Source organism: Populus euphratica, unplaced genomic scaffold, assembly GCF_000495115.2.
Source record: "Populus euphratica unplaced genomic scaffold, PopEup_1.0 scaffold142.1, whole genome shotgun sequence".
Taxonomy (NCBI): Eukaryota; Viridiplantae; Streptophyta; class Magnoliopsida; order Malpighiales; family Salicaceae; genus Populus; species Populus euphratica.
This window is the reverse complement of record NW_011499936.1, coordinates 764,895-780,419: the sequence shown is the minus strand read 5'-3', so window position 1 is coordinate 780,419 and position 15,525 is coordinate 764,895. Positions and strand designations below refer to the sequence as shown.

At 30.1% G+C, this 15,525-nt stretch overlaps 2 protein-coding genes and 1 long non-coding RNA gene across 4 annotated transcripts in view; all 3 read right to left on the bottom strand.

The window, feature by feature from the left end:
• The window catches only part of LOC105136534 (uncharacterized), a 13,852-nt gene extending 6,868 nt beyond the window's left edge, over window positions 1-6,984 (bottom strand). Inside the window, exons 1-2 of the long non-coding RNA XR_844364.1 lie at window positions 6,582-6,984; window positions 6,376-6,510 (exon numbers count right to left, since the gene is read on the bottom strand). This is a non-coding gene — a long non-coding RNA (uncharacterized LOC105136534). The remainder of the gene's footprint in view (window positions 1-6,375; window positions 6,511-6,581) is intronic.
• LOC105136535 (uncharacterized) overlaps window positions 827-15,525 on the bottom strand; it is a 16,452-nt gene continuing 1,753 nt past the window's right edge. The window contains exon 2 of the mRNA XM_011041932.1: window positions 827-2,776. Within this exon, the coding sequence (XP_011040234.1) occupies window positions 1,129-1,767 (639 nt within the window). The 5' untranslated portion in view covers window positions 1,768-2,776 and the 3' untranslated portion in view covers window positions 827-1,128. The remainder of the gene's footprint in view (window positions 2,777-15,525) is intronic.
• Window positions 4,469-5,666, bottom strand: LOC105136532 (uncharacterized). Of its 2 annotated transcripts, none has more exons than XR_844363.1 (3): window positions 5,429-5,665; window positions 5,005-5,273; window positions 4,469-4,813 (listed from the first exon to the last, which is right to left on the bottom strand). XR_844363.1 is itself a non-coding variant. In XM_011041931.1 (3 exons), exons 1-3 carry the CDS (start codon window positions 5,495-5,497, stop codon window positions 4,765-4,767), a joined length of 390 nt encoding a protein of 129 aa, XP_011040233.1. In that variant the 5' UTR covers window positions 5,498-5,666; the 3' UTR covers window positions 4,469-4,764. The 2 variants fall into 2 exon arrangements, 1 of the variants encoding a protein (XP_011040233.1); XM_011041931.1 differs by having other exon boundaries at window positions 5,005-5,276; window positions 5,429-5,666.

Below are 15,525 nucleotides of genomic sequence, written 5' to 3'. Positions count from 1 at the left end.
AATTAACCATCATAATTTATTTAAATTTATTATTTATAATGTTATCACAATATAAATCAAACATCACAATATTTAATTAATGCTGAATTCTACTAGTTTTTATTGTTTTTATTTTAATTATTATATAAATCAATATAAAATATTTTTAAAATATAAAATTATTAAACAAAAATACAAATTATATAGGCAGTGAGTTAAACTACAAATATCAAAATTCATCATAATATTAAAGAAAAATATCTCTTTCTTTCGAAAAAAAATTATATCAAATCAACACTTCAAATCAAATTAATAAAATAAGAAAAGAAACTCTCAAGTGATTATCATGTCAGGATTCGGTGGGCAGAACAGATAACGCCTAGAAGAGTCTGCGTTGGGTCCAGCAGCACACGGCATTTGTCTGCACACTAACTTCATGCCATAGCGCAACTCCCATGATTTTCAAGAGTGCTAAATTACCAAGATCCAGAGCTTCTCCCACATTGATTATTTTGTTGACTTTATTGTGGACAACTTCGCTATAGATTTGTTCAGGCTGTAGATTAGAACAAAAACTTATTTAAATTGATTTTATTCGGTTTAACTTGGTTTCTTTTTAGTTTTTTTATTTGAATTAAATTTTGTTTGTTTTTGTTTTAATTTATAAAACTTAAATGGAACCGTTTAGTTTTTTTAAAAAAAATTTAATTAGTTTTTTTTTATGTTTGATTTTTTCAATTATTTTTCTTTTAATTTTCTCAATTTAATCAATGTTTTTAATTTTTTCTCACCCCTGCCCCGTTTTTAAAATTTAATTTTTTAATTTAATCAATTACATCGTATAAAACAAGGCCCCGTTTGTTGCTTGTAGTTGTTTTTGGGAAAGCTTGTTGCTAGAGAAATAGTGGTGGGGAGTACTAGGAGTTGCTATTTTTGGAAAGAAATCTTCAACAACGATATGTATCCGTTCTGTGTTGTCAGTGGCATTTATTGTGGCAGAATAGCTATGATCATAGACCTCATAAGTCCCATGCGGGCTGCGCTTTCTGTGCCTTGTCATCAGCCCCAAAATTCTTATCAGCAATAGCCAACCTGCAAATGTTGTTATCTCCTGCCAGGTCAGTTGACACTTCATTATCTGAGTCAATGTCAGCATCTTCTTCCTAAAGTAATGTGGTTTGAAGCCATAGAGTATGAAATTCCTTTTGCCAGATCTATAGAGCCATGGATCTCCGGCAAGTGAGTACCTATAAGGATTTTCACGCTGTAAAGTTCAGAGATTTCTTCATCAAAGTAGAGCTTCCAGCATTCCATAGCTTTCTGCATGGCTTGCTGCATAGATTTCTCACCATCATAGCTTATGATTGCCTGGGAACCCCCAAAGAAACGGAAAGCAGAGAAGCCAAGGCCTAGCTGAATTAAACTATGTCTGATTTGTGCATAATCTACTCCTTGAGATATCTTGCCTATAAGACTACTTCGTAACCATAAAATTTCCTCATCTGTACTGTTGAAAGAGATGAAGTTCCGAACACGTGCTGTGGCATTATCAGTCGACGCTTGATGGACTTGATTCCCTGATCTTACTGCCTCAACATAGCTTCGGTTCTCTCTTACACGGATGGGGGCCTTGGCTTTGTTGCTGTGCTTGGATATTTGTTTCCCTCTTCCCACTGGTTTCTGTTTCGTCACTTCATCTTTTCTTCTGTGCTTAGCCACATTAACTCTCAGTTTGTAGGAGTCAAACCATATGTCATCTAAACATTCTAGCAGAGTTTTGTCTGACATATTGAAATGGATGGTGACAAAGCCAAAATGCTTTCCTGCTTGATTTGTTTTCCGGTAAACAAACAACTTAATAACTTTGCTGTGTCTGGGTGTTTAAGGTGATGGATGGTAGCTAAGGCTGGGGGTAATATGGCTTGTATGGAAGATCAGGTTGTTTTCCGTGTTTGTGTGAAGGAATTGCGTATGTCTGGAGCGTTGGTTACAATATGAATATATTTATTTCTTTTATCCTTGAAGCCTTGATCTGCATCTGTTGTTAATGGTGGGAGTTATCCATTTAGGAACCTGCTGCAATGCCTCTTACCATGTTAGTAGCATAGCCAACAGAAGAAGAGAAGCCATGAATTCAAATAAAATAAAATCAAGCAAATCATTCTCACGAAGAAAGCTAGCTAGGTAACCAATTTTAGTCTTAATCTTGCTGTTTTTATTCGTGTGATCATCTGCTCAAGCTCTTCAATAAAAGCTTTAAGCTCTATGCAATCTCAGGTCCGTTAATTAGAGCATTGACCAACACAACATGAAAGGTCTTCGTCAGTTCCGAACCATCGAAATACTGTTCTGAACAGCCAACTCCACACAGCATTGAAATCCCAGACGCATCGAGCAAATGCCATTAATTCGGCATTCAAACTAGAACCAATAGTCGCCCACATTTCTTTTTCTCCATAAAACTTGAGCAAGTCCCAGTTTTCCAGAGCTATAGTATACGAAAAACGAAATAAAACTCTCTTTATCCGACTCCAAAACCAACGAAACATTCTCAACTGTCTGTTTCAATGTTCCACCGAGCCAACCTAGGATACCCACTCCTCATCAGATTAGGCTCCGGCCGCTGCAGTTCTTCGAACCTCAACTAATTGCATTGATGACCAAAGCTTAACAGTTAAACCATCATGTATTCCCTTTGGAGTCCCCACCAAGGTTGACCCAGCGATTTTCCCTTTCAACAAAGTCATATCTCTATAAATGCTGGCAAGAACAGCAGGTGCAAGTGCAATTCTATTACCTCTAGCGACATGAATTACAATAGAGAAAACAAGCTCAATGCTTCATGCTAAATCTCGCTGCTACTATCCAAGAATTTCTTCATTCACGACAGATTACTGGCCTTCTTAGCAGGTGTCCTTGTCATGTTGCTGTCTGGAAACTAGAACTTCTTATTAAAATACGATATTCATTTCTCCATCCAGAACTTCGATGCTTGTTCTTCTCGCACATCTGATTGTTGTACTTCATCATCATCTTCATCTTAATCTTCCCTTCCATCTTCTTTCTTAATCTTAACCCTAGATTTCACCACGTTTTCCTTGAAAAAAGTTAGTTGTCGAACAGCAGCGCCAGAAAAGTAGATATGCTTTATAATTGAACCATGGGACTTGTTTTTAGAATACTGAGAAAACCATTTTGTAACTGTATTCATTAACTTAACATGCATTAATAGAATAGATTTTATCTGTCCATAGAGAATTGGGCGGATGCGAACATTAATCATGATATAAATTAATTGTGTATTTGGTATTCTGTTGTATAGTGTTTTTATAATTAAAATAATTTTTTATTTTTTATTTATATCAACATATAAAACCATCCAAAGATATTTAAAAACATTAATCTAATATTTTTTGCATGAAAAACAATTTAAAAAATAAATTGAAATGCAAACACTCACTAAATCCTTTTACCTAGGATATTTTTCTTATTAGCATGGTTTTTTAAAAAACAAAGAGCGACTAAATTAAAAAAACAATAAAAAAATATGAAATGAAATAAAATAAAATAAAATAATAGTGGATAAAATTGAAATAAAAAATAAAAAAAATAAAGATAGAAAAATAACAATAAAAAAGAATGAGTATCTAATTATAATTAAATGAAATGAAATACTTATGAATATAAATGAAAAACAATTAAAGCTCAAAATGCATTAAAAGCAAAAGCAAAAGCAAACAACAATAAAAACAATAAAGACTGAAATAAACAGAAACAAATCGGAAGACACAATTGACTTTTAAAAAAGAAGGCAAGAATTTATAGGCCAAAAGTGAAAAAAATAGAAGAGAAGAGAAATATTCACGGGAGCGCAATCGCACCTCCTTTTTGAATAAGCATCGCACCACCGCAAAAAGGATGACCCGTCGTTTTAAACGTTGTTATTAACAATGATATTTGACCATTGGAATTGGAATACATTGCATGTACTGTCTACATAATAGGGATACCTCCCACTAATTTTAAAATCTTTTTTCTATATATAATTACAAAAAAATCATACTGCAAAGACCTAGATGCCCTCAAACGTAAATTCTATCATTTTATTTTTTAATTTTATGGGCAATATAGCATTTTTACTGTGCATTCAAAGTAGAAAGCGATGATTAAGCTCTTCTTCCCGGTTTTAAATTTTATTACTTCTTAAAGTGTTCAAGTCATTACACAATTTATTTACCCCTTTAGAAACGCTAATGACTAATGGATTATATATAAAACATCTTCTAACCCCTAAAATCAAGTTAAAATAGGTGCACTGTAAGCGCGCGGTGAAAGGGCATGAACTTAATTAGGTTTTTTTTTCTGCAGCTAGGTGAGTTCCGATTTGTTCTGCACATGTGGCTTTGCATTTGAGACTTGAACAATGCCTGCTGCGTTTCTCTAACAGAAAGCATTGTTTAACCTCCATGCTTCAGGTATTTATTTATTGTTTTTTTTTTCATTTTCTTCAATTCTGTCTGCCTATCTTCTTCTTCGATTACCTCAGGTTATACTCAACCGAATGCTTATACCGTTTATATAATAACCGGCGGCATCGCCCGGCAATTCACTGGTATGTACTGTAACTCAAAACATTCAATTCCGAAAGAAGAACGCAAATCCTTAATCAAGAAGACTAATGTCAACACATATCTAGATTTAGCACTGATGATTTCATTTTAATAAGAAAAGACGATCAGGAGTGACTGCAAAGGCAAACTGCACCTTGTTTTCCATGATCATTAGTCAGCCAACCAGGCCTCCCTTTCCTTGTTCCCGCTTTTCCATTTCCTCGCTGGCAACACAACGAATAGGAAACACAATGATTGAGAGGGAAATAATTATCTAAAGTGCATTTTGATTCTTTTACTTTGAGTTCATTAACCTATGTTTCCTTCCTTGTAATAGCTAGCATTAACAAGATTAATTATCGAATCCGATATCCCAATAATTAAGAAAAGAAATGGCGAAGGGAATTTAACCAACCGGAGGAGCCCAGTGAGGTGATCAGCATGGGCAAAGTTGTTGTCTGCACGGGCTTTCAAGATGCTAAACATTAGGTTGATCCTGGTTTGGTTGTAATCACTCTGCTTGGCTATGTTCATCGTCTCCTCTTTGAGCCTGCGGCATTCAGATCCTATCTCTTCAAACTTTTGTCTTATTTCTCGTTGCCCTTCTCTTATGCGTTTTTGTCCCTCGCCGATCTCTACCATATCTGTTTTCAATCGTTCCATCTTTTCCCTCCTCCCTCTGTTCTTCTTAATATATAAATAAGAATAATAATTATTTTTAATTTCTGGGAATAATAATGACATGATATATAGCAACAAGCAGTCAAGAAACAACAAACAAGCATTAAGAATAATCTTTACAAGAAAAACATAGAAATATAACTAGATTTGGTTCGTACCCAATATTGTTTCCTGTGTTTGGACTTGGAAACACTGCGACTCGGGGCTAAAGGCTTGATCGAATCCATAGCTGCAGACACCCGTATTGACTGACTTCCTTCCTATTGAAATTGAAAGTTGTGTTTACAATGACTAGGGCTCTTCACAACAGCTGTTAATTTATACAGAGGATTCGGATCTGTAATCAATATCACGTCTTCCGTCCGCGCGAGCTTGGTAGATTTTCGCGTGTAACCGCACGATAACGCCAGAAATTTAAACCAGCCCATCCCTCGTGGGCCTATATATATATGTATATATATATAACTGTTATTTTTTCTAATAAATCCTTTAAATATTTAATTTTTTATATAAAAAACCTAAACCAATATCCAACAACATATTTAATAAATTTAATTTTAGTAAAAATCTTCAATTATTGTTGTTGTTTTCATATTATCTATTCAAGAATTATATATTACTCTCTTTAGAATTGAAAAATACTATGGCAATGCTTCATCATAACAACTTTAAATTTTTTTATCATTATAATTTTTTTAATTTATTTGTTTATAAAACTATCACAATTTCAATTAAACATTATAATTGATATTTTATTTTATAAATTTTTATTTTTATTATCATATAATTAAAATAAATAAAAAAATTTAAACTGTTAAAGAAACAAATAACAAGTTTGTAATTTAAACTAAAAATTTCAAATTGATCTTAATATTAAACAAAAATATTTCTGCTTGAAATTCTTTTATATCAAAACACACTTCAAATAAACCGGATAAAATCAAATAAACTCTCAAGTACTGCTTATCTTGTCGGAAATGGTGGCAGAACAGATAACGCCTAGCAGACTATGCGTTGGGTCCAGCACACCTCATTTATCTGCACACTGTGATAACTTGATGCTAAAGTCCATGGTTACTGTATGTATTTCCTTTATAGTATTAACTTTCTTCTGCAACTGTTGTAGTGAATGGCGGGAGTTATGATCCATGTAGGAACCTGCTGCAATGCCTATTCTATCAGCACCTAAAAGATACCGAAGTATAGGAGGAGGAACATTCTGAAGATCCATTGAATTGTTCTGAAAAGACCCGAAACAAGTTAGAAGCGAATATATTGATTACCTTCACCGTAAATAATGAAGGAATTTACATGGTCTACTCGAGCCAAGAAGATCCTGAATATGAAGATGTGAGGACTGGCATCGAAGAGCTTCCAAGGAGTCATATTCAACTTCAGGGGGAGGGGGGGGCAACCTCTCTTTGGCGATGGTGACGCCATGCCTGACAGTCCAAAGCTCGACTACCATGTTAGTACCATAGCCAACAGAAGAAGAGAAGCCAGGAATTCAATCTCCCCGGTGGTCATGAAAAGCTCAAAGCCCATACACTTCCATCTGCTTCATTTCTCAAAACCAAACTTGAGTTGCTAACATAACTAACAAAAAAATAATCAACCAACTCATTCTCACGAAGAAGGCTAGGTTAACAATTTTAGTCCTAATCTTGCTGTTTTTATTCGTGCGATCATCTGCTCAAGAAAAGCTTTAAGCTCTATGCAAGACAAACCTAATGTCTCCCTTTTCTTGCAACACAAATTAATTAACGGCCATAAACCGCTCACTTTACTTTCCCTGGAAACACTAATTAATTAGCAATCCACCTTCCCTTGCAATATTAATTAATTATTTATATTTTATAACAAATCTATCTAAATATAAATAATTAATTAGTTTACATATCTTTAAAATAACTTAGGATTTTAGCTATTTTTCTTCTTAATAATTTACAATTTTAACTTAAATTTTGAAGAAGAATCTATATAAAGAACCATAAAAATATAAAATCATCATCTAAGAATTTACAAGCCCTGACTTTTTATTTTAAATTTAATATTTCACATTCATTACAGTAAATTGTTAATGCACTAAACAATAAACTGTACCCTAAAAATTAATGCATGCTAACACACTAGTAGTCTAGTATTAATAATTTACTGGTTATTTTAAAGTTAAGTTCTTCAAATCTCTCAATAATTTGCATTATTAGTTTATCCTTGTATATTCTGCATTTAATATTCTATTGAGGTATTAGTATTTTTTCATCTTGCACCTGACTTCCCTAATCTATTTTACTTAAATAGGTTTAAATTATAATAAAAAATTAAGGAAACAAAAGAGGAAAAGCTATATTTTCATTCTTTAAACCAAATAAACAAACATCAACCAGTAAAGAATATTATCCTTCCAATGTCGGTGTCTCAAATCATAGTAAACAACCCCCTTACAAATCTCAAAGAATTGAATTTCAGTGTGTAAACAGCCTATTAATCAACAAAATGAAATTAGAAGAGCTTATATCAAAATGAGTCTATATCAACCTAAGTTAGCAGATTATCCAAGGACTAAATTAGGAAGACAGTATCGTCAATTTCAATACACTTGGTTTGATCAATTTTCTTAGCTAGAGTACTCTCCATCAAAGAATGCAGTATTTTGTTTTCCATACTTTATCTTTGAAAATAAAGTGCCTTGTATTTCACATTCACCACTTAAAGCTTTAGAAGTTAAAAGAGGGTTAATGATGGCATTAGATATGCACGTTTAATACATGTGAGAAGTCCCACTTCACCACATAATAATCCTGTGAAATCTACTAAAGATTTAATGAAAGTAAGTAGACATATTGATAAAGTGTTGAATGCATAAACTGCTAAGGAAGTTTAGAAAAATCGATTGAGACTTATAACAACAATTGAAAGTGTTCGATGGCTTAACTTACAAGCATGTGCATTTAGAGGTTATGATGAATCTTCAATTTCTAATAATCGAAGTAATTTTTTAGAGATGATAAAACTTATAGGGAGATTGAATGTTAACATTGATGATATTGTCTTATAAAAAGCTCTAAAAAATGCAAAGTATACCTCGCCGACTATTTAAAAAGAGATTTTGTATATTCTCGCGAACAAAGTGAGGAAGAAGATTTTTGAAGAAGTTAAAGATGCAAAGTTTTGTATTTTGGTTGATAAAGCCAAAGATGCATCAAATAAAAAACAAATGGCTATTGTTTTGAGATTTGTTGACATTTAAGGTTTCATATGAGAGCCTTTTTTTTAGTATTGTACATGTTTTAGATACTACTTCTTCAACACTTAAAAAAAGAAATTTATGATATGCTCGCTTGATATAACTTGCATATATTCAATATGTAAGGTCAAGGGTATGATGGTACTAGCAATATGCATGGCGCATGGAATGGACTACAATCTCTATTTCTCAGAGATTATCCTTATGCATATTATGTACATTGCTTTACTCACTAACTACAATTGACATTAGTTGCAGCAGTTGAAAATGAGATTTCTATTTGGTTATTTTTTCTCAAAATTAACAGCCATTATCAACCTTATTTGTGCTTTTCTCAAACATCATACCGAGTTAAATTATGCTTAGGCTATAGAAATTGCATATATGATAGCTACTGGAGAACGTGAGACTAGTAAAGGGGTTAATCAAATTGGTAATTTACATCAAAGTGAACTTGCTAAAGCTCTCATTTTGATTATATTTGCAGCTTAATAGATATGTATGATGCAACTATTACTATACTTAAAAGTATAGTTCAAGAAGGATCTTTTAATTCTATACGTGGAGAAGCTGGTGATTGTTTGATTGTGATAAAATCTTTTGAATTTATATTCATCTCATATGATGCTAAAAATAATGAGAATTACCAATTTATTTTGTCGAGCTTTGTAGCAAAAATCTCTTAACATCTTAAATGCAATGGATCTTGTATCAATCACTAAAGCATTGCTTCAAACTTTAAGAGACCGGATTTGATCTTCTCCTTATAAATATGCAATTTGTTTGTACAAAATATTATATTGACATACCACATATGAATGCTTCGTAAAAAAAAACTACAGGTCATTCATGTTAACAACAAGATTCAGTGACAGTTTACCAGCATTATCATTATGATATATTTAACTCAATAATAGATTTTCAAGGAATGACCTATCATTTCAAACATCGTCCTTGACGCAAACTTTTAACCATTGTTAGGAGAGGCACACACCACCTAAAAAACATGGGCAACTTCCACTTGCTAACGTGTGCATAAGACATATCAATCATTTTTAAAAATCTTATACACACACATGGTTAAAGTCTTAATTTCCCTTTATCCAAATATATAATTATAAAATAACTATGTTGAAAAAACTTAAATGCCCCTAAACACAAGTTCTATCATTTTTTTATTTTAAAATCAATATTATCCTTTTATTATGCATTTAATGAAATTACAAAAAGACCATAAAACTATTCTTTTTAATTTTAAATTTTCTTACTTTTAAAAGTGTTTAAATCATTACACTTATAAACAAATTAATTTGTCCCGTAAAACAAATTAAAAATCTGATTAGTTAAGTTATTTTTGAATTAATTATGATTGATTATGCACATATGATTTTGTATTTAAGAGTTTTCAAGATCGTTTGTTATTGAAGCCACACTTATTTTTATTAAAAAATAATTTTTTTATTTTAAAATTAATATATTAATATTAAAATAAATGTTTTAAAAAAACAAACAAAATATTACGATCATCATCATAATCTTTATTATTTTTTGTTATTATAATTTTTTTATAAAATAATTAGAGTTTCAATTAAATATTATAATATTTAGTTAATGTTTAATTTTATAATTTATTATTATTATTATATATTTTAAAAAATAAAATTGTTAAACTATTAAGATACTTATAACAAATTTAATGGGATAAATTACAAATATCAAAATAATCTTAATATTAAAATAAAATATCTTTTAAAAACATTTTTTATATCAAAACACAAACTTCAAATCAATTAGATAAAATCAAATAAACTCTCACGTCCTGATCTTGTCAGAATTAGTGGGCAGAACAGATAAAGCCTCGCAGACTCTGTTGGGTCCAGCAGCACACCTCATTTGTCTGCACACTGTGATAATTTCATGCCATGCTGCAATGGTTACTATATTTATTTCTTATATTCTTTTGACCTTCTCAAGATCCATTCTGAAAAGACCCCAAACAAGTTAGAAGCGAATACTTTAAGATGTGAAGACTGGGATCGAAGAGCTTCCGAGCAGTCATATGGGGTGGGCAGTGACGCCATGCCTGACAGTCCAAAGCTCCACTACCATGTTAGTAAGCATAGCCAACAGAACAAGAGAAGCCAGGGATCATGAAAATCTAAAGCCCAAACACTTTCATCTGCTTCATTTGTCAAACTTGAGTTACTAATATAACTAGCAAAGCAAATAAAATCAGGCAAATCATTCAACCAAGTCATATCTCTATAAATGCTGGCGAGAACAGCAGGTGCAAGTGCAATTCTATTACCTCTCGCGACATGAATCACAATAAAGAAAGCAAGCTAAATGCTTCTTTCTAAATCTCGCTGCCACTATCCATGAATTTCCTCATTCACGACAGATTACTGGCCGTCTTAGCAGTTGTCCTTGTCATTTCTACAGTTGCAATCTGGAAAACTGGAACTTCTCATTACAATACGAAAATTCTCCATCCAGAACTTTGATGCTTGTTCTTCTCGCTAATCTAATTGTTTTAATACATCTTCATCTTCCCTTGCATCTTCTTTTTTAATCTTAGCCCTAGACTTCACCATGCTTTCCTTGAGAAAAGCTGGTTGTCGAAGAGCAGCGCCAGAAAAGTAGATATGGTTTATAATTTTGAAAAGTTGTGTTTACAATGACAAGGGTTCATCACAATATCAGTTAATTTATACAGAGGATTCAGATCTGTAATCAATCTACGATGGTATAAAAGTTTTGCGCCCGCTCGAGCATGGTAGATTTCTCGCGTGTAATCGCACGATAACATACATACATACATACATGCATATATATAAAAAGAAACAGTTACTAGTTTTAGTAGCTACTTTGGACAAAATTCAATTGTTATGAAATCCGACCTGTTAGTGGACTCGGTTAAGGTAATGCGTCACAGGTTTTATAGGTGAATACCGATCAACTTGTATCTATTTAAAAAATTTAAAATTTTTGGTATTTTATATAAAAAAAAATTTAATCTATATATAAATATAAACTATATATATTATAAATAATAAAATTTAAAAATAAATTTAAAATTTTTTTATCTCATATTAAAAAATACAAGGTTATTTTTTAAGTTGAATTTAAACTAAAAAAATTTTTGATCCCATATTAAAAAAAAAATTTATGTATATATAAAAGGATTTTAAATTATATATTAAAAAAATAAAATTTTTTTATGAACCTATAATAAATATATTAAAGATTTCAAATCACATTAAAAAGATATTATATTATTTTTTTAAGTTTAAATATTTAAACTAAAAAAAATTATATCACTTTAAAAAAACAAAATATTTTTCTTATAAATACAAAATATATATATATATATATGAAAAAGCTTCGAATCTTATATTTAAAAAACAATTTTTTTTATATAAATTATATGTATTAAAGAGTTTTAAATCTTATATTAAAAAAATAATTTTTTTTTTGAAATATAAAATATATATAGTAGAAATTTTTAAATTTTATATTGAAAAAATATAATTTTATTAGGTTATTATACCTATCAATCTTTTAACAAACTCATATTAGTCTAGCCATCAAATCAATCGAGTTTAATAATTATTTCAAAAGTTTTTTATATATATATACAAATCAATTATAACTTAATAATCAATCTGTGTAATGGATTCTACTTTCAGTAAAAATCTTGAATTATTATTGTTGTTTGTGCTTTATTATTGTAACAATTTTTAAAAAAAAAATTTCAAGTAAAGTTTATTATTTAAGTTATGGGTTTTAAAATTTAAATTATAAAGTTTAAATTGATTTAATATATGATCTTTTTAATATTAATTTTTTTTAATATTTAATTAATTTTAAATTAATTATTATAATTTATTATAATTTATTATTTATAATGTTATCATAATATAAATCAAACATCACGATATTTAATTAATGTTGAATTCTACTCGTTTTTATTGCTTTTATTTTAATTATTATATAAATAAATATAAAATATTTTTAAAATATAAAATTATTAAATAAAAATACAAATTATATATTTAGTGAATTAAACTACAAGTATCAAAATTCAACTTAATATTAAAGAAAAATATATCTTTCCTTCGAAAAATTTTATATCAAATCAACACTTCAAATCAAATTAATAAAATAAGAAAAGAAACTCTCAAGTGATTATCTTGTCAGGATTGGGTGGGCAGAACAGATAACGCCTAGAAGACTCTGCGTTGGGTCCAGCAGCACACGGCATTTGTCTGCAAAACTGGAACTTCAAATTACGATACGATATTCATTTCTCCATCCAGAATTTTCATGCTTGTTCTTCTCGCTAATCTGATTGTTGTGCCTCATCTTCATCTTCATCTTCCCTTCCATCTTTATTTTTAATCTTAACCCTAGATTCCACCATTTTTCCTTGAAAAACGTTGGCTGTCGAAGAGGAGCGCCACAAAAGTAGATATGCTTCATCATCGTAAATTGTGAAGCCGTTTAACAATTTTGTTTTTTTTTTTTAAATCATGTTTTCCATAAAAACTACTTTAAAATATTAAATTTCTCAAAGCATTCGGCACTCTTTTCTGCAAACGTGTTTTTGTCTCCACTAGCACACCACAGATATAGCAGCTATTTATAGCCAGCATTAGCCGACCTACACATGTCCTCCACATCTCTTATGATTCGACTTTTAGTTTTACGCCAGACAGGGCGACTGGTAAAATTAAAAAAAAAATATTTAAAAAAACATTGAAAAAACCTTTAAATTAACTCAGATTAGTTGTAATACCATGCGACTCATGATGGCAGTTCCAGATTATGAGAATTAATTTTTTTAAAAAAAAACAATGACCTCGAGATAATAATGAAGCAAAAAATATTTAAAAAATTTAGTTAATTAAGATTAATTTAATTAATCCACTATTTAGGATAACTTATAATAAAAAATTAAAAAATATCACAAAATTGAATATTTAATATCACAATTTCAAATGATTAAAAAAAACACTCAAGATTTAAGATCATGTTAAACTCATAAAAAAAAATATTATATAAATTTCAAGGTTTAATAATTTAATGTTTAAAGATTGAACTGGAAAAAACTAAATTAAAAAAAAAAGAAGAAGCTCTAGACATAATAAAATCAACCAAATCATTCTCACGAAGAAGGCTAGGTTAACAATCTTAGTCCCAATCTTGCTGTTTTTATTCGTGTGATAGTCTGCTAGAAGAAAAGCTTTAAGCTCTATGCAATCTCAGGTCTGTTAATTAGAGCATTGACCACAAACTGGGATTTCTCCATAAAACTTGAGGAAATCCAACTCAAAACATTCAACTCGGAACCGAGAACGCAAATCCTTCATCAAATGAAAACTCCATCCAAGGAAGGACGATATTAAGGGAAGACTAATGCCAATACATATCTAGGTTTAGGACTGATGATTTCATTTTAATAAGAGAAGACGATCTGGAGTGACTGCAAAGGCAAACTGCTCCTTGTTTTCCATGATCATTAGGCAGCCAACCAGGCCTGCCTTTCCTTGTTCCTGCTTTTCATTTATATTTGCAAAATAACAATTCTAGTTGAGGTTATTACAGTCTCCCTGCCTATTAAAATGCCCTGATTTGCTCTTTAATCAGCTCAATAATTTCTTGTAGATGTGTATCTTTGGTAAGATTCCAAGTAATCTATACACTAATTATGTTTATTCTTACTCCCAGTTCATGTTATCTCTATCATTTTAACTAAATATGTATTTTTTTTCCTTGTTTGAGATTCTTAATTTGCTTGCTCGAAGAAAATGACCCCGATTATCAGGTTAAGATTCCATGGAATTTCTTTGTTCTTTCAACTAGGATAAATCTTGACTAAATCATGGTCAACATCAATGTAATTAAATTGATTAGGTCATAAATCATGATCCTCAACTGAGTTAGCAATTAATCTAGGTTCTGAATTATCGGATTTTTACACAGATTTATTGGACTAGGCTTGGTTTTACAGTTATAGTCAAGCATTCATTTGATTTTTTTTATTTTTTTTTATAATCGTGGGCTTTCATTGCCCAGCACATTCAAATCTTGATTCAATGGAGTTTACTTTCGTGGATTGGTCTTGTAGAGCTTTCGTCTAAGCCCTTGTGGCATGGTCATGGTTGCCGTTTTCTATCTTTGGTTTCTGTTCTTGAAAATAACTTCTAAATATCGGAAAATAAAGGTAGTGATGCTTAGAAGAACTAATAACTTGGGTCATTAAAACAAAATGAAAAAACCAGAAAATTATGAAAAAAAATGTTTTTATTTATTGAAAACAGAAAATAAAAATATGAAACGGCAACAACACCCACATTTAATGTTAGATTCTTTTGATTTTAAGAGCAGACATTACGAGAGAGCAACTTTCTCTTTTCAAATCGATGGCAAACAATGTGCCTTGTTCCAAGACTATTTTAAATATTCCTTCCATCCCAAAGTTATTAAATCAGCTTCGAAGGTAGACAGGTTAACTGGATTTATTCAAAATATTTTTTCTAGAAAGATAAAGTTTAATAAAAAATATTGAAAAACATATAATTTTTTTTATGAAGATAAAATATATATGTGAAAGAATTTTAAATTTTATATTGAAAAAATAATTTTTTTTCTTGTAAATATAGGTATATATATTAAAGAGTTTTAAATCTCGCATTAAAAAGATATTATATCATCTTTTTAAATTAAAGAATTCAAACCAAAAGATTTATTATTTTATATTGAAAAAACATAATATTTTTCTTGTAAATATAATATATATATATATGAAAGATTTTCAAATCACATATTAAAAAAATAATTTTTTTCTTATCAGCATAAAATATATATATTAAAAGGTTTCAAATATCATATTAAAAAAATAAAACATTCTTCTACCATTTATAAATTGAACTTCAAAAATGGTTAATAACCAACTAGAATATATATATATATATATATATATATATAGACACACATACACACATA